The sequence below is a fragment of the Clarias gariepinus genome, chromosome 12 (assembly GCF_024256425.1).
Source record: "Clarias gariepinus isolate MV-2021 ecotype Netherlands chromosome 12, CGAR_prim_01v2, whole genome shotgun sequence".
NCBI classification, from domain to species: domain Eukaryota; kingdom Metazoa; phylum Chordata; class Actinopteri; order Siluriformes; family Clariidae; genus Clarias; species Clarias gariepinus.
Window position 1 is genome coordinate 14,915,395 of NC_071111.1, and position 19,165 is coordinate 14,934,559.

At 37.5% G+C, this 19,165-nt stretch overlaps 2 protein-coding genes across 8 annotated transcripts in view; both read left to right on the forward strand.

Annotated features, from left to right (window-relative positions):
• The window catches only part of cald1a (caldesmon 1a), a 70,388-nt gene extending 52,545 nt beyond the window's left edge, over positions 1 to 17,843 (forward strand). For 4 of the 7 annotated variants that reach the window (XM_053508562.1, XM_053508561.1, XM_053508564.1 and 1 more), the window contains 10 exons: positions 1,155 to 1,246; positions 2,808 to 3,081; positions 3,998 to 4,138; positions 7,114 to 7,157; positions 7,404 to 7,479; positions 9,122 to 9,259; positions 9,376 to 9,471; positions 11,129 to 11,197; positions 14,604 to 14,640; positions 16,381 to 17,843. In XM_053508562.1, the coding sequence (XP_053364537.1) occupies positions 1,155 to 1,246; positions 2,808 to 3,081; positions 3,998 to 4,138; positions 7,114 to 7,157; positions 7,404 to 7,479; positions 9,122 to 9,259; positions 9,376 to 9,471; positions 11,129 to 11,197; positions 14,604 to 14,640; positions 16,381 to 16,394 (981 nt within the window). In that variant the 3' untranslated portion in view covers positions 16,395 to 17,843. Of the gene's footprint in view, positions 1 to 1,151; positions 1,247 to 2,807; positions 3,082 to 3,997; positions 4,139 to 7,113; positions 7,158 to 7,403; positions 7,480 to 9,121; positions 9,260 to 9,375; positions 9,472 to 11,128; positions 11,198 to 11,459; positions 11,503 to 14,603; positions 14,641 to 16,380 lie in introns of all 7 variants that reach the window. The other 3 variants (XM_053508563.1, XM_053508565.1, XR_008361458.1) reach the window with 2 other exon arrangements.
• Positions 1 to 19,165, forward strand: part of tnnt2e (troponin T2e, cardiac) — a 296,670-nt gene that overhangs the window by 268,543 nt on the left and 8,962 nt on the right. The window lies entirely within an intron of this gene.

The following is a 19,165-nucleotide window of genomic DNA, read 5'->3' on the forward strand; positions in this document are numbered from 1 at the left end:
GCAGACAGTTTGTAAAAAAAAAAAAAAATAATGATTTTGCCTTGGTAAGAGGCTAGATTCTTGTAGACGATGGATAATCAGAGCTTTTGGGGCTTAGTGTAAATTGTTTTTGTTTTCGATTCGTCAAAAAGTAATTAAAGATGTGGAATGTAATTGCAGTGATGTAAATAGTACGCAATGCTGCACAAAAATAGATTAGTGCCTTTAATATCAAAATCAGGATTATTGTTCATAATAATTAGGTAATTTATGGAAAAATGGTTTCAATCAACATAAATCAGGCTTTTTCATCCAGTGAATTATAAATATGCTTCACAAATTAAACCAAGTACAAGACATTTAGTTTGCTAAGCTTCTGTGTAGTTCTGTATAGTAAAATATCCTGTGTAGTTGAAGTAATTGTTTAATTGCATTTTACCTTCAACTGTATAACATCTTGGTTTAGATTAAGTTACTATGTGACATTTGAAACAGTTAAGGTAGGAAAATAATCAGTGGTGTGATGAGACTGGAATTACTGCTAGCAACCCAAAGTTGATTATATAACTATAATGTCACACCCTTAACTGTACTCTTCCTACTTTTTTTAAATTGGCATGTAGTTTTTATAAGATTTTAATTTTGTGTAACTTTCAAGAAATTAGATGTTCCTGTTATTACTTTTTTAGTAGCAGCATGTTTTTATTCATTTTATTTTTAGCCTACAATTAAAAAAAAAACAAGTAACACAAGAAATACAGTACCAGTTGATGTTTTAATATTTGAATTTTTAAAAACCTGTGAACCTTGAACTTGAGCTTGCAGCCCTAATTAATTATTAATCACATTTCTATCCAAAACTACCTAAAGGCAGAAACCATTTTTTAAAGATTAATGCAGTGTTATTGGTGGGAAACTTTGCCCCAAAACCTGAAAATTATCCACACATCGGTGTGACCCCACAGTGTGTCCACAGCAACCAGTTGTCCATCATGTTTCATCACGAGTGAATTGTTTTCACAGACTGATAGCAGCTTGTTGCATGACAGGAGTGTGTGTGTTTTCATTTCACCTGGCCACTGTCTCACACTTTTCTTCCTGAGTGACCCTAAGCAGCTTCACAGCACCGAGTGTAAGTTTGTTCCATGTTCTGAATCGTATCTTTTCGTCAGCAGATGGAGGATGAGGAGCCAGGATTGAAAAGCAAGCAGCAGAATGGAGGATTGTACGAGGACGGCAAACACAAAAAGGTGGAAAGAACCCAGAGGTGGGTCAGATCATACAGTATAGCTTCATTAGTTTCTGGCTGTGGTCATCATTCTCATTAAAGTGTCTTTAATTCATTATGGAAGACAATCAAACAAAGCAGTTTGCAAATATAAAAAAGTGATACCTTCACCATAGTAATACATTTTCCTTTTGTGAGAATAAAACTTTACATAAATGCCTACAATCCAGTTTGATCCTGATCTTGGATTAGTCTCAGTGCGGAGTTTCGTATGTTCCACCAGTGCATGTGTGTGATTTCCACAGGTTGTCTGTTTTTTTTTACTCCTTTCAAAAACGTGTCTGTACAGTACATGGTTTGGTTCTGATGTGTGAATGTGTGTGTATGGTGCCTTGTGACGCATTACCTTATATCCTGTGGTCCAAAGATGGACTCAACATCTTGACCAGAAGTACTCAGTTACTGAAGATGAACAGATGAATGCATATAAAAATAAATGATGATACACTCATCTACCCACATTATATATATTATCTCACAGTACATTTTGTTTTGTTCTGTTTCTTGGACTACTTTTACCAAATCCATAGGAATACCCATTTCGAAAGTCTACATATGAATTAAATGTAAATTAACAGAAATTTAACTGACGATGCTTAATGTGTTCAACCCAAAAATTGCCCCAATAAGGAAATTATGACAGTTTTATCATGGAATGATGAATCTTTTTGCCCAATAACCTGACTATCAGATTTTAAAAACATGACTGCTTATTTAAAGGATGCAAATGTGAGACTCCTTTAATTTATTATATATAAACCGAATGCTTTGGATTAGTCTTTTAACATGCCCAGATTATTAGTCAGATATTTATCATAAAGCATATTTATAAGTAATTCTTAAATAAAATTTAAATGACGAACTGGGCTCTTAAATGGCTTAACAAAAAAGCACATGCTGTGTCGTCTGGACAATCTCTGCGTAATAATGTTCCGTTATGCAGCATGAGCTGGGAAGCAAGCTGGCTTCACGTTTCTTTGATAAAACATATGTCAGGCTTCACCCTCCCTGGTTAGTAGGTGTTATATGATAGCACTGGCTGGTGGGTGAGAAATTGCAGGAACCGAAAATTGGAGGTGGGAAAATTGCACATAAAAATAAATAACTGGAAAGTATAACTTATTAATAACAATGAGTAAGGACTCTGAATTATTTAGTAACTGAAGTATAACTAATGTAAATGTACTGTGAAATTAATTTGATAATTTTACATTACATAGCGTATGAGCTGAGTCAGAATAGAATGAATATGTTAGCTGAAAAAGAGTTATTAATGATTGTTTTAAAATAGTGCGCCATGATCGTTTAAGAAATAAGGGCGAAATCAATACAGGTTCATTCAACACCAGGCTTGTAATTCAAGACTGTCTGTCACCTTAGTCAGGAGTGCTCTCATGTCCGAGGGTGTGTGTGCACCTGACCACCTATAGGACTGTATTCCTACCTCTAAGTTATAACACATAGTTGCATACATACTCATAGGGATGTAAAAAGCACTTACATGTTCTTGCTCATGCGTGTATGTGTGTGCGTGTACCAGCCGTGGCAGCGCTCACTCTTCTGAGGGCCCGGCAGCAGAGGAAGGGGACGACGGAGAACAAACACGCCTGGAGGCAGAAAGGAAACTGGAGGAGCTGAAGAGGAGAAGAGACGAGACGGAGAACGAGGAGTTTGAGAGGATGAAACAGAAGCAGCAGGAGGCAGAAGCTGAGCTGGAGGAGCTGAAGAGGAAGAGAGAGGAAAGGAGGAAGGTGCTGGAGGAAGAAGAGCGACTGAAAAAGCAAGAGGAGGCTGAGAAGAAGGCGAGAGAGGAGGTGCGTTAAATTAGTGTTGCACATTTCATACCTCCATCTGCGTGGAAAGTGTTTACTTAAGCTAAATTTGTGCCTGTATTTCATAGTTTTTTTTTTTTTTTTTAAGGAACATTTTTCTAGAGTGTTAGAAATTTGTTTTGGCACACTTTTCTGGCTCTAGATCAAGTTTTAGCCTGAGAATTGAACCTCTATAAAAAAGGGACACATTCTTCACATTCTTGCATCAGCTCAACTGTCTCATTAGGACTTTGTTATTTATCTATTTATTTATCTATTTATTTATTTCCTAAATAGTTACACTACACATATTTCCATATTAGGACTTTTCTTTGTGAATCTCTTGTGTATCTCTGACAAGCCCGTACAACCCTGCATACCATGACAGAGCCATAACTCTTATTTTTTTTTATTGATATAACGTTCATACTGATAATGCTATTTCAACCCAGAGGCTGAATTTTAAAAAAGTGCTTTCATCATTTGCATTACAGATTAGAGCACACCACCATTTAAACCTTTGCTCCGTATGCAACAGCTCAGTCATATTTCTCAATTACATTATGTAAATGTCCCAACAGCCTCATGCAGGTTTTCAGCTTTGAGCAGGCCTTACCCGTTGCCAGACTGCACGTGCCGGTCAGCTCGTCTGTTTCCTGCATTGTGGTACTAACAAGATCCTTGTTCCCAATTAAAAGGTGGAGTACTGTAAATAAAGGACTAATTAGATACCACAAGGCCCCATGTCTGACGGCTAAGAGCCGAGCCAAGAGCCGCCGCAGGCTGAGAACAAGCAGCTTTATGATTCCCCAGCTGAGATGGAATTCACTGCTTCATTAGTATGCTGCTTTCTGGGGAGGATGTGTGTGTGTTTGTGTGTGATGTAATGGAATAGAGAGTTTGTTTTTTTCTTGTGCAGGAGGAAAAAAGGAGGATGAAGGAAGAGATAGAGAGGAGGAGAGCGGAGGCGGCTGAACGGAGGCAGAAGGTCGGGGAAGAGGTAGATGGAGAAGCTAGCAAGCCCTTTAAGTGTGTGAGCCCCCGAGGATCCTCTCTGAAGGTAAGCGCCTACTCATTCACTCTATCTCTTCTTTTTTCATTTTTCACTTTTTTTATATGTCAGTGTACTGACTGAGTCACAGGAACATGCAAGCTCTATCGATGCACACTCTGCTGTCTCTATCATTTAATGAGAAGAAAGACGGGTTATCGGCATGAAACGAAAATAGTTTCTGTGAAAAATGTGTTTGTGAATGTTTGTCTCTGTCCATTACTGATGGAAGCATTTGCTCAAATATAGCCTGGGCAAAGACTGCGTGTGTGTATATATACTAATCTCCCATAACATTAACACAGCCACCAGGTGAAATTAATGACATTTATTATGAATTACATACCAGCAAACTGGCACCCATGGCTCACCCATGCCCAAAGGGACTAAAGGCGTCCAGTCCAGTCCCATAGAAAAGCCAATACAGCACAAATCACAAAGTTAATACTGGCTGAAAGGAAGCCACCAGAACACCCAGCACATCACACCCCATCATGCACTGGACCCAGCCGTCTGAGAGCCCAAGGCTCTCCAAACTCCCCAGATCCTAGTTGATTTGAGAGATCAGAGGAGAATAGCCGGACTGGATCGGAGATAGCGGATAGTGAGTGTATACGAAGTGAAATTAACCCACATAAAATCCACGAATGTTTTTGCCAATGGGCATATGCTGTATTTGTTAATGCAAACAGCAGTTTAATGAGTCAAATGCGTTTGATTTACATTGACATAAGATTGTGCAACATGTGGTGGGCATTAGAACATCATGACACCTGGTAGAACCTCTGAAATAACAGAATGTAAGTCACATAATGCTGATGTTACATTTTAAACATTACAACCAAATCCATACTATTTTATAGTCAGAAAATGTTACATAACACTCTCATTATAGTGACATGGAATTGTCATAAGTATTCATCCTGTAGAAAACTCTTGGCAGCCATGTCATTTTATCAGCGGGATGTGGCTTTGACATGGCAGAAGTACACTAAGGTACAAAATCAGCTGTCAAACTGTTCTGATATGAGCCAGGATGCTAAATGCCTTGACACAGCCTTATATCATCTCAAATATATAGTATGTGACTTAAATAAGGTGTTATGTCAAATGACATCAGGTTTAATGAGGCGGCCCTTATGACAGCTGATGCCTGTTTAGTGTGGGCTTATTTCAGTTATTTTTATGCATATTATTATACAATTATTTGTTTTGAATTTTATTATGTAGATATTATTTTAGATACTTTTTTAAAATATTATTTAGATATTATGTTATATACTTTATAACACTAAATTCTAAGACATATTCCTGAAAATCCAGTATTACAGTGTAAGAATATCTGCCTATTCAAGACATATGGCACTTTAGTTAAATGTACTGTAACTTCCTTAGGAAGTTTTGTTAAGGAGTCACTATTTCATTAGATGCAGTATGGCATATTTAACAGATCAATCAACCAAGTATCAATGTCCATATTCTTAGTTTAGTGTGATGTTTGGTCTGAAATAACTAACAGATTTTAAGGAAACTAACAGTAACCCCTCTCTGTTTCACAGCTTTACTTTGTCATCATGTTCACTGTATGTAGTGCATGCTGTATGACCTTTAGGTGTGAGATTTGACTACCTGTTATATTGCTGTTTTTGTGCATTCAAATGTTTTTAACTTTATTTCATATGTGTGTGTGTGTGTGTGTGTGTGTGTGCGTGTGTGTGTATGTGTGTGTGTGCTGGTCTGGGGAAAACCCATTGGATGTCATTGTGGGTGATTTCAGGAAAACAGACAGAAACATCTGTTTTAGATTAAAATTGGTTTTGTCTGATTATAACATACTGTAACAGCTATATATATATATATATATATATATATATATATATATATATATATATATATATCACCAACACAACATGAAAGTATTTTATTAAAATTATTTTCTATTCTGCCAAAACATTAGGCTTTAAATACATTGGTAAATGGGATACTGTCATATGTCATATGCGAAATGTACATATGCATTATGAATTTATTTTCTAATAAGATAATATCTAATGTCTCTGATGCTGCTGTGCTTCTGTCAGAGTAAAATTCTTAACTGGAATTTTCACCCATTTTAGTTTTTAGAAAAGATTTAAGAATCTCTGATACTTGTGATAACTAAAAAAGAGAGATATTTCATCTCAGAATAATAAAACACCTTGCAGAACTTTTGTTTACTAGAAAATGTTTAAATTTGAGGATGTGAAATGTTTCCCAGGCCACCATACATATCTAATTTTAAGTATAATCTCGCTGGAAGATTTGCACGTTTTGCGCTTTGAGTACAGGTGAAATGTTCTTCTTTCCTTCTGTTTTTCGGATTACTATTTGTAGAGGACAGAAGGAGATAAAGTGTTGGTGCTTCCATCAGTGTGTCAGTACTAAGAGAATGCAGGAAGGCCATTAGCCTAATAGGATTACTGTAACTACATTTGAACAGAGCTGTTGCAAACATGCCAGAGAATGGGGAATTTCCTGAAGGGAGTATTTTAGGAACTCCCACATTCGCTTGCTTCAATGGTAGTGTAAGGGCTGCGACAGCTGGGGCAGAGGGAAAATATTTATGTGTGTGTGTGTGTGTATATACTGTATCTGTATATATATATATATATATATATATATATATATATATAAGTGTGTGCGTGTGTGTTGCTTGCTTTGTAAGAACACGTACCCCCTCTTAGCCCTGTTGTCATAGAGTATATCATAAACATGCTGTAGTTCCCACAGAGATTCTGGGCTGAAATCGGGTCCTGCTTTTCCTGGCCCGCTGACAGGCTAAAAAAGAACAGACTAGACTCTCTCTGCCTCTCAGCATAACTATGTCCAAAATGGAGTCGGTGTGAGCTTGAGTGTGTGCATGTGTGTGTGTGTGTGTGTGTACATGTGTTTCCACATGACCAACACAGTGCACTTTCCATTCATTATCTGATCTCTCTTCCCAGATTGGTGAAAGGGCAGAATTCCTCAACAGGTCAGCGCAGAAAAGGTATCTAAACAGATTTTTTTTTTTTTTTTAAAGAACTAATACTCAGTACCAGAACTTGTCCTTCTTACACATGAGTGCAAGTTGAAATCATACAGATATACCCAATTATAAGATGATCTAAATACAATTCTAAATACCCACAAATTGTGTACATTCATTTACAGCACTATTAACAGCTAGTTTAATCAAGGTCATGCATCAGTGGTATATCTTCTCTGGTGTGTGTGTTTGTGTTGTGTGTGGCAGTGCTGCGAAGGCATCTCACTCTCCCGTGGTGTCAAAGATTGATAACAGATTGGAGCAGTACACCACGGCTGTGCAGGTGAGCCCCACACACACACGCACTTCTCACAACAACAAAAAAGCACATTTAATGCAGACATTTTGATTTGGACCAAAATCATAAAGCGTGTATGCTACGAGTCACAAGTCATAATTACATCACATGCTATCGTGGAAGCACACTTTAACATAAATATCACAGTCGGAATCTTACAGACCTAATTTAGTACAGTGATAATCTTTATAAGATTATATATTTGCATTTAATATGTGTTAAATATATAAATATTCTCAAATAAATTGTTTGCCATGTGTGTGCCTTTATCATTACTGCCTCCGCTTTTTTTTGCGTACCCTCTGGAAATCTTTTATATCCTCTCTCAGTTGTAATTTTCTTCCTGACATCTCATTCTTCTGTTCTAACAGGGTTCTAAAAGTTTTATGTCTTTGTACATTTTTGACATTTCTGAAGTCATGCACTCTTTATTCAAAACACATCTGCAGTGAGCATGACAAATGTCTGACTACTTATTTTGGATCTATTTAAAAAAATGTATCTTTTGCACAAAATTTCCCACTATTTAGTTTTTAAAAAATTGTAAATTATATATAAGAGCACTGTGTTATTTTTTATTCCTTACCAGAGACAATGAGGGAACAACTTTCGTGTTTATTTGCTTACTCGTTAGCTTGCTAGATCAGTTTTTCTGCTTTTTCTTCTTCTTTTTTTTTTTTTTAAAGAAGCTCTATTAAGCCAAGATGATGATACAATTGCAGTGAGTGGGGGAGAATCGCTCTTACTTTAAGTGTACTGAATATATAAGTATATAAGAAAGTCCCAGTCTGTTATGGATTATAATATTTTAGGTATACATTTAGGCAGCACAGTGGCTTAGTGGTTGGCCCTGTCGCCTTGTACCTACATGGTCTGGGTTTAATTCCCGGGCATGTTCGATTCCCACCTCTGTGTGCATGGAGTTTGCATGCTTTCTCTGTGCTTGGTGAGTTTCTCCGGGTACTCCTGTACCTCACAATCCAAAGCCATGCTGATTAGGCTAATTGGCATGCCCAAGTTGCCTGTAGTGGGTGTGTGTAAGTGTGTATATGTGTGTATATACCTTGCCTTGTCTCCTGGGGTTGGCTTCAGTCACCTATGACTACGAGATAAACCAATGTAGACAATGAGTGAGTATGTGTGTGTACTGAGGTGAGGTATACATTTAATGGTTTCAGATGGTTTCTGTAGTGTACCTTTTATTGGATTTCAAATTATTATACTGTGATTAATAAGATACTTGCTAAATTGATAAAACACTAGCATCCCAGAAATAATAAAAATGAAAGTCTATAAAGGTCCAGGAAGTAAGTGTCACAGGAGTGGTATAATCAAAAGTGCATACTTTGTCAGCTATCTACGAATCTGATGCAGTATGTATATTTATGGAACTATATCAGTCTCTATGACATTAGGCACTGCCATGATCTGTGTATTTCCGTGTGTATATAAGGAGTCAGAAATAGTGTCACCCTGTGGAGGTCAGCCAAGCTTTTGCTAAATTTCTGCCAGTATGATACAAATGCAGCATTTCACACTCCTCCATCAGTCATTTCGACATATACATGCTCTCCGGGCTTTATCCTGTCAGACCATCTGTCTTTAACTTTACCTTCTTTTTTTTTAGAGTAATAAAGAGGTGAGGTCACCACGTGTGGCTGCAGTCGACCTGCCCGTGGTTTCTGATGGCGTGCGGAACATTAAGAGCATGTGGGAAAAGGGAAACGTTTTCAGCTCCACCATCAGCTCACCCTCCAGCAACAAGGTCAGTAACATTCAGTCACTGAACATCTATGGCCAGGACGTCTCTCTTTCCTGTCTTTCTGTCCACCCTGGCACTCTGACCTTTGACTCTCAAGGATTTTTCACTTCTGGTTATAGGATGCAGCTGGAATAAAGGTGGGTGTCGCAGGCCGCATCAACGATTGGCTGAACAAAACACCAGAGGCGAGCAAAACTCCAGGAGGAAGACCTGTGGTAGGCTACAAGTGCTGACCATCACAATCACTTTGCACACCTTTGTGTATTGTTTGCTGGATATGGACATGACCACACATGCCTTTTGTAATAAGCTGTCCAGTTGGCACCACCTAGTGGACATGGGTAGTTCTCTGTTTTGACTGATGTGTAGAATGCAGGGGTTTAAAAGGTTTCCTATAGCTGCCCTTTATACCATTCGTTACATTCCAGTATGCCATCATGTGGCAGTCACTCATGCTGTATGTATGTTATGCAATTCATCTTCAGTGTTACCATAAATCTGTCTTCACCTCTCTAGTCTGCCGAGGTTAACGTTCAATGTTCCCAAACTAATATAATTCTATCACTTTTAAGATGCTATTGGAAAACTGTGATTAGGAATATTTCAGTGAAATTGAACATTTTTCATCCCTGATGTAAGCCCTGACCCCCAACAAAAAAGACTGATGCAGATTTAAAGACAAATCACAAGACCTATTTAGTTTCAACTGAGGTAGATCTATTTGGCCTAGAAAGAAGTTACTCTCTTTACAATTAGAGTTCAGCTCACAGACAGTAAAGGGTTTTAAAAATCACTAACCGCCTCTTTAAATCTCATGTTATGTAATTCCAGCAGATATGCACTAAGAACTGCTTAACATGGAGAGTGCTTTTGAGCTTAATAATGAAAATCTGTATAGAGTCTCTGTGAAAGCAGTGCCATGTGTGTGTGTGTGTGTGTGTGTGTGTGTGTTAAAAAAGAATAATAATATAATTTATTTCATAGTAAATTTTTTGTAATATTTCCAAAAATTAATTCTTCAAAGAAGCAGTCTCTTAGCACTGAGCTTAGGTTGCTAAGCAACATAAGATACAAAGATTAGGGCATACTGAGGATAAAACATTGGCTTAAGTGGAATAGAGTAATTGGTTTAAAACCTAGTGCATTAATGCAGAATTTAAATATTATATATATTATGAACACAAATGTGTTTATATATCAAAGATTGTAGAACGTCTTTCAAACACGGCTTAGGCAATTTAATTGTAGAACTGAAACATTTTCTTTGTTTCATACCAGTGCCATTGGGCATTTTCGCTTTTCTTTCATGTTTGCTACTCCGGCGTGTGAGGCAGTCAGAAGAGTCAGTGGATGGTTTTACATGTCGCCCCGGGAGTATATGCTTCTTTTTACCATCTCTGGTTGGTGAAAGCTAATAATTCAGAGAGAAGAGCTGTTCATTTAGTAAGATTTGGCAAAATGAAGAGGGGCGGGGTAAAAAAAGAAAAAGTTTGCTTGTTGTTGCGCAACAGCTTCCTCTGAAAGGCTAGAAAAGCCTTTAGTTGAAAATAAAAACGAAACGCAGGCAAGTGAAAGGCGCATGAAATTGCCCATGATGACAGATATACTGAATGTTTTCTCTGTTTGTCCTCTGTCTGCTTAAGTTTCCCCCTGTTGCCTAGATCACTTCCTCAACCTTGCTTTCTTCTGGGCTATTCTCTTCTGTCCCCTCTTCTCCTTTGTCTGTGCTGAGGAAAAGGTAGGAGTAATGCCTCTGTGGCCCTCTTCTATTTCTCTTAGTATGTGTGCATCACTTTTCTCGCAATCGATTGCTAGGTGCGATTCTGTTCGTTCAAACATGTTGCGACATTACTCCGTCTCTCCCTTCTTCAGGACCTGAAACCCGGCGATGTTACTGGCAAGCGCAACCTTTGGGAAAACAAAAGCTCTCCTGCTACCAAGGTAACCTGCTACATAACTGCAGCATCAATTCAAAAACATTTTTTTAGACTCCAGACTCTATATTCCCCAAGAGAGGAATTATAATATGTCTCTTCAAGCTAAAAACAGCCAGTGTGTTTTTCTAACCATTTTGGTTAGACATCTTAAAAAAACCATTACTTCGGTTGATATAATCCTCAATATTTCAAGATAAAGAACGATAAGAAAGTGCTTGGTTACGCAGTGATAGCTGAGTAGTAACACCCTGTGTTTTTGTTTAAAGACTTCTTCCTGCTAGTTGTCTTCAGATTTGGCTCCTTGAGGAGGTAAATGTTACTTTATCATAAAAAGGATGCACAGCTGATACTGTTCACATAAACACCACGCAGATTCACTCGCTGTGCGATTTGATGCCTTTCACTGTCGCTTTTTGTGAGTGTGTGTGACTTTTCTCTCTCTCTGACTCACTGGCATGGAAAAGGGGTGGATATGGAATGTGATTTTAAGGGCTGCAAGCAGTTCTTAAAGTCTCCTGCAAGGCTTCATTTAAGTAATGTTCACCACGAGTGCCTGCTTTCCTTTTCTTCTGCTCTATGCACTGTCTCACTACACACGTGTTATGCAGGTCATTCTTTTACCTTCTATTTTAACACAACCCCTTGTAGTTGCATTTGGCTCCTACATTAACACACACTCACACACACGCACACACACACACACACACACACATATCCTGAACAGCTGCCAGTATAGCAGATAGCATCAGCCAGTATGCTAAAGCTGAAAAGGCATGCCCTAGCCTTGACTCTTCTGTGTGAAGCCACATATTTGTAAAGGGATGATGTTTCTCAGATAAAACAACTCAGCCAAGATATTTATTTTGATGCTCTATCTTTGGCAATATCAAAGTTGAACACAAGAGTGAGGCAGCACAAGCATGTCGTGGGCATGCTATGGCCAAGCCAAGGCTAAGGTTAGCTACACATTGCACCTGTAGCTTGAATTTAATTCTGAAGGCTAATGATTGGAAAGCTGTGTAAGTTTCCATACTGACAAGTAAAAAAAAATAGGTTATAACAATAATTCCAAATTGTGTATTTTAATACACCAGTTCTGGTGGCTGGGCTTCTGCCTACAGTAACTTGTTACCTAAATTGCAACATGTTTTCTATTATATACAGTATTGCGCTTTTACTGTATAAGCACATTTCTTTACACTCTATAGAAGGTATTTCTCGTACAGAAAAATATGTACATTAGATCTGGCGTCTATGGGATATTGAGGCCTCCATATTGCCAGAGACGCTCATCTTAAAGAGCGGTGCTAAATTTAGGCAATTTAATGGGAATGTTTATTTGTGGACTTTCCTCATAAAGGTCTGTGGTGATAACCAGTTTGCTGCAGTTCATATATTCTCAATTTTCTCTGAAGGCAGACTGTCTGTAAACGTCCCTTTAGTGCCAGCAATAAAGCTGTTTATAGTGAACGCACACTGAGGTCTGCCTTATCCTGACTTTCAAAGGGAGGATGAGATAATAAGGACCATAGCTGCATACCACAAAGCAGTCCAGGGTTTATAAACAAGGCATGTGCCCTGTTCATGGAAAAACAGATGTATTTGGGTGTTAACCAATAGTTGTGTTTCCAAAACCTGTGTGACGAGATGAAAAGGCAGCAAGAGATACTTTGATGGTAGAGAAGGCTTTAACTATTTGTCTAGTAGTTTCTATAAGAATGGTAAAATTATTGAAGGGCAACTAAATCTGATGGCACAAACAACTCCTCAAACACACTCTACTTGTACTTAGATTTTGTATAGAGATAGGGGTAGATACAGAAGAGTTTTGCTTTCGACAAATTTATCCTCATAATATTATAGCCCTATGGGGATATGAATGAGCCCTCCGACCCCCCTCCCTTTACATTCTGGCTCAAATTGGGGCAAATATACCGGAGGAAAAAATGTGCACTAGAGCATCCCCCCCTTTCATACCGATCATTCAGGGAATAGAAGGGATTGCAGTGCGCATACTTTTTTTTTGTTTTTTTGAGGGGTCCATTTTCGCTCATGCGTAAATTTTCCGTAACACTGTCGTATCATTGTAGACTTTCCAGTCTCCCAAAAGTGGCATTGATCAACTTGCCAGGTACATGTGTGTAAGTGGCTGTTCATGACATGAAGCAAAAGCTGCTCTGAAAGATTAAGTCCTGTGCCAGCACATGCACATGGCAGGAGTGTATAACCACTGTAGTGATATCTGTTCTGACTGAAACAAGACTTCATGAAAACACTTCTTGAAAAAAGGCCATCAGTGTAAAAGGATGCATCCTTATGGTTAATTCATTTAAAAATATTGCATAGATCAACTTTCTGTGCTTCTTTTTATGTTTAATACACATAGATCCAATATTGGTTGTCGACCATCTACTTTCTTTGCAGTTAGAAAATCCTCAAGAAAAATCCACATCATCCCTTCTCATCTTTCTTATAGGTCTTGGTTTATAACCATCACATTTATTGCAGTGGGGCACTAGAGTCCAATTAATTTTAGGAGTTTGGTTTGTCCTCCTGTTCATGCAGTTGCCAGTAATGCCTCAGCACAATTTGTAGAGCAGGTACTGTAGCATGGATCAAGAACAGGGCTTCTTTGGAAAAGTGTAAGCCTGACTGACTGACTGAACCTGCTCCCATATTACGCCAAAACATGTCAGGATATCAGCTTGCCTAACATTTGAGCTGTCATTGCTATCAAGTGGTTATGAATATTTTAAATGTATCTTGTTGAAGTTCGATGTCATCCGCCATCTGTAACCATCCATCTAGTCAAAAACTAAAGGAATCATTCATATAAAATTAACTGAAATGATGATTCAGTGATTAGCAGTTCCAGGTTTATTGACAGTAATGTGTATCCAACTATGTCTTTCTTTGTTTTGTATACATGCTAAATGTGTATGTGTGAATGAATCTGTCAATGAAGCTGCCCCAGACAGATTGTAATGAGATTAGATTTTACTTCCAATTAATTGTGAACAATCAATTATATGAGTAACAGTGTAGTTTTAACATTTTACATTCATATATCTAGTAAAAATAATTGCAAAGTCCTATATAAATTAACTCTATATTTATATAGTCAAATATTAGAATGTATTTCTGATATAAGCTTATCATGCAGCCCTACTTCTTATTGTCCAAAGTAGAAAATAGATATCATATGTAAATATGCATATAGTAAATGTATCATATAATCAACCAGCCTGAAATGAAGGAGTCATCACTCATTCACCTTACTCAACCTCTGTTTTTGGTTCCCTGTGTATGTATCTATATTGTACATATATATATATTTATATATTTATATCTGTCTTTCTCTCTTTCTCTCTCTCTCTCTTTCACTGTTACTCACTTTCTACTTCACCTAGATGACAGGCAGAGGAGAGAGCAAATCTGTTGCCAATGGTAAGAGAATTTGATCGCTGCAGTGTGTAGACGTTATATAAGAGCTAGATATATAAGAACTCGGTGTGTGTGTTCGATTCTATATACACACCAGAGGGAATATCTCTTCCCTTTTTCAATCTGTTTTCTATATATTACACTTAATTGTTACATATATATGTTAACCCCCTATAAAAATAGAAATTTTCTCCTATATGAAGAAAAAATATGTATATACATAAATATCATATTTATTTAAATATACACAACATATATACAATATTGTGACATATATATATATATATATATATATATATATATATATATACAATGACATATATAAAAATATATAAAATATAAAATATTGTATACAACCTCAAATTCAAGTCCATAACCATAACTAGACACAGAGTAATCGTAATGGTCTTGGAATAAGGGGCAGTGGTGGTGGTTAAAGGCTCAGATCAGAAGGCCGGGAGTTCAAGCTCTAGCACTGCCAAGCTGCCACTGTAGTCCACTACAGTAATGGCTTTATGGTTTGTGTGTGTATGTTTGTTTTTAAGTCAGTTGTGGAGCTGAAGTCTATCCCAGTAACCCTCTGTGTGTGAAGCAGGAATGCTTATGTTATAAAAATACTTTTTTCATCATGCACACACACACACACAGTGATATACAGATGGGGTACTAGGATTGATTTGGAGTAGTCACCCGCATGTTTTTGTAAGGTGAGAGGAAAACAAAGGAACAGAAGAATTCCGAGCAGTTCAGCTGAAAACCCTGTTTAAGACATGTTCTGTCTTGTTCCTCATATGTAGAAGGAATGATATCACCCATATCCCACAATTCCATGCCTGCACCTTGGCCTCTAGATCCAGGCCAGCTATAAATCACCAGTGGTTCATTGGCCGTGTGTGTTAGCATGCCTCTATGGCATAGTGTTCTATTTTGAAAGCACACCTTTTGTTCCATTATGGGAGGACACTGTGGCCTTCGGACATGCCGGACATGGATAGATAATGTGCAATGTGTCCGGTGTGGGCGCACACACACACAGCACAGTCGTCTTGTCCCCCCCTGGCTCAGCCTGCATTCTAGACTTGGACAGGACCAGCAGCTGCTTGTTTGTCAAATTATTGAGTAGAGTGACAAAAGATTATCAAGCTAACATGTCACACAGCAAGCATAGAAGGGCAGCTGCGTTCTGGTTCTGAATAGCCGCATGCCAGTGACTAATGAGGCAAAAACCACCTGAAAGTATGTTCGAGCCTCCTGTCTAAGGGAAAATGACAACTGATCAAAAATCATTCCGAAAATTTGATCGGTAAATATTTTATGACTTACTGCTGTGTACTTCCAAAGAGGTTCCATAAACATAATTATTTACTGCATCTAACACTATGCCTATAGTAACCTTAGTAACAAAAATAAAATCCTGTGGCTCTTTTTTATGTATTTATTTATTTTTAATTATTTATAACTATAGGTTCTGTAAAGTGAAAAAAGCTGTTTTTCTTGCAGGGGCCGTTAAACTGCCATATATTTTGATAAAATTTGGTTCCCATCAAAATAGCAACACACACACAGACACATAAGCTTGCCCAGAAACACAACCATACAGAATGTAAAGTATAAGCCTGATTAACACTGATTAAGTACAAACATGTGAATTCATATTACTTAGATCTGTGATATTTGTACTGTCTACGTGTGTGTCAAATTTTCTGCCTGGTTTTCTAACAGACTTGTTTTATGTCTTATCAGGAACGGGTCACTAAACTTTCCAAGAAGCTACAGCACCAGGGACCAAGTGAAAGCACCATATTCCTTTCACATGCATGTACTCGTACCAAAAATTACCAAAAATAGTCTCGCATGTTTTCTTTGGCCCAGACAAATCTCAAAGATGAGGTAAAAAAAAAAAAAAGAGAGAAAATCCTATATTCTTACCGTGTAGTCAGAGGCGTCCAGACCGCATGGTCCTGATTAGAGAGAAGTGTTTCACATGAAGCCACTCTTCCAGTGTGAAACATTTATATCAGTATAATATCGAAATACTGAGCAGTTCTAAAATGACCCATTTACTTTAGATGGATTAAACAATATTTAAATACCTTGCATAATTTTACTCATAATTACGTATTGCTTTTTATAAAATCTCTTCTCTGCTAGTCACCCTTCACACCTTTTTAATTTATAATTAAAGCAAAGCTTGATTCATATTTTATTCATTTTCACCAGTCCAGGGCAAAATATGGGCACCCATAGAATAGTGTATTTTTTACTTTAACTTTTTGTCAAAGTGACACATTTTAATTATAGTGAAACTATGGTCTTAATAATATATGTTAGCACATAGTGTATGTTTTTGTAATTAACTATATATTTTGTTGCCACTTTATATTAAATGACATTCTTGCTTCTGCTCTCAATATTAAGATTGGAATACAGCCATTATAGACATTCACCATTATTATTATTATTATTATTATTATTACTGCAGTATTTTCTTTTATACATTCAAGTGCTTTTTAGTCAGTATATTCAACATGATATATTTCTAGTAGACATAAATGCTTTGCTCCGCACTGAATAAAGGGAACACAAAATGGAAAAAAAAAACATTCACAAACATTTCTCTGCATATAGTTCTAGCTTAAGTTGCCATTATTATTTTGAAAGTGTGTTTAGTATGTTAAAGGACAGATGGCCCTAAGCCATTACTGCGGACCAATTAATGTTGTCTGTTTGTTCGGGGATTTTTTTGTTTGTTTTTGTTCACCTTTAGCACTTCGTTCCTAGTAGAACACTAGATGTTGTCAACAGTATCATTGGACTGTAGTATGTGCTGGTGGGCAGACGATTAGTGGCTTTTTAAATCAGCAGGGTTTGTTGGTTAACGGTTATGTGACTGATGGTGAATGTTTTCGTGGCTTGTGTTGTGTTGTCGGGGTTAATTCCCCCTGATTAGTATTTTGGTTCATGTTTTAAAATGTGAAAATGTCTGAATTTTGGTCTTCGACAATCAATTAAAAGACAAACTTTGTACTCTCTGTATTTTCCATAATGACTGTATTGGGGTAATTGTCTGCAAACCATGCCAATTTTAATTCTTTACCTTTTAACACTCTGACCATTTATTGTAACCAATTTTCACACAGGACATCTTTTAAACATTGTATCATTGACTCAAAACAGCAATAAAGTGATCAATGTAAAAACCTCAAGTTGTGTCTTTTTATTGCGCATGTATGCACTCGCCACATTCCTGTTTGAGTGTGTGTTTGTCCGTCCAGCAAGCTGAATACGAGTATGACGCCATGCTAAACTTGTATCACCTTTTGATTGTCACTCCCCCAAACCCTAACAATAGACCCTGCATCATTGTCCAATCATAGAGTAGCACAGAGGTCATATGGACACACAGGTCTGTATTAGGTGAGTGGTGTTAGAGTTTGCTGGATACTGCGTTCTGAACCCTTGAGAATAAGATCCTCTCTGTCCTTGTGGACGTTTCAGGTAAGAGGCAGAAAGATGTTCTTTTCAATTTTACATACAATGCTCAATGTACTTGTCTCACCTGTATCTCAGAGTAACTGATACTGACTTAAACAGCGCTTCATCTGCATGGTTATTGGCTTGAATTCAAGAGTTATGTAACACTTCCAATAAGCTTTGCAATAAAATTGTGAGAACCGAAGGGGAGAGGTTTAGCTGTGTATTGCAACCCAATTTAAGCAAGCAGCATGGCTTTGTGCTGATCTATGATGGGAACAGCATGCCTTGGGGTTTCCACTTAATGCTGTTTAATGCAGGAATTATCTACACCATTCCTACTACTGGCAATCCTGTGATTATTTCTAAGAAGTGGCTTAGTAAAGTGTAAATTTTCGAATACCTCTAAGAGATATTTGATCTACTGTAAAGACAGGTTGGATTATTCTGATGTTGCATGATAGACTCATTAAAGGTCTCTCTGACGCAGTATGATTAGACTTGCATTTTTATTAACATACGACTTCTTTCAATATCCATTGGCTTTCAATTATTTGTTCGTCATTACAGTGCACATGAGAGCAAAGATATGTATTTAAAGTACTTTTTCATAATATCATAAGACATTATGATTATGAACCATGAGTCTTACATGACTTGTTCATTAGGGTGTAATGATGAGCTCATTAGGGATTAGACATAAAAGTAATGGTTAATGTGGAAATGCACTGGTGCGTGTGTGTGTGTGTGTGTGCGCGCGCTTATGTGATACACCCAACGGTGCATGTTTCAAAAATAGCACACAAGGACACCCATCTTTTACTGACTGGGAGGCTTGGACAAGATCAGCCAAGTTCATTGTCTGCAAGAACAAATAGCACCTGTTCCAAACCATAGTTTATTATTCTTAAAAATAACCCCTTCTCTTTACCCCTACAGCACCTGCCCGTTACTCTTTTATGCCCTGCTGATTTACGTTCGGAGATATTGCTTCAGGGCATGTCAGTTTTTAGACCCGTCAGTTTTATACTTTCCTATTTAATAAATGTAATCT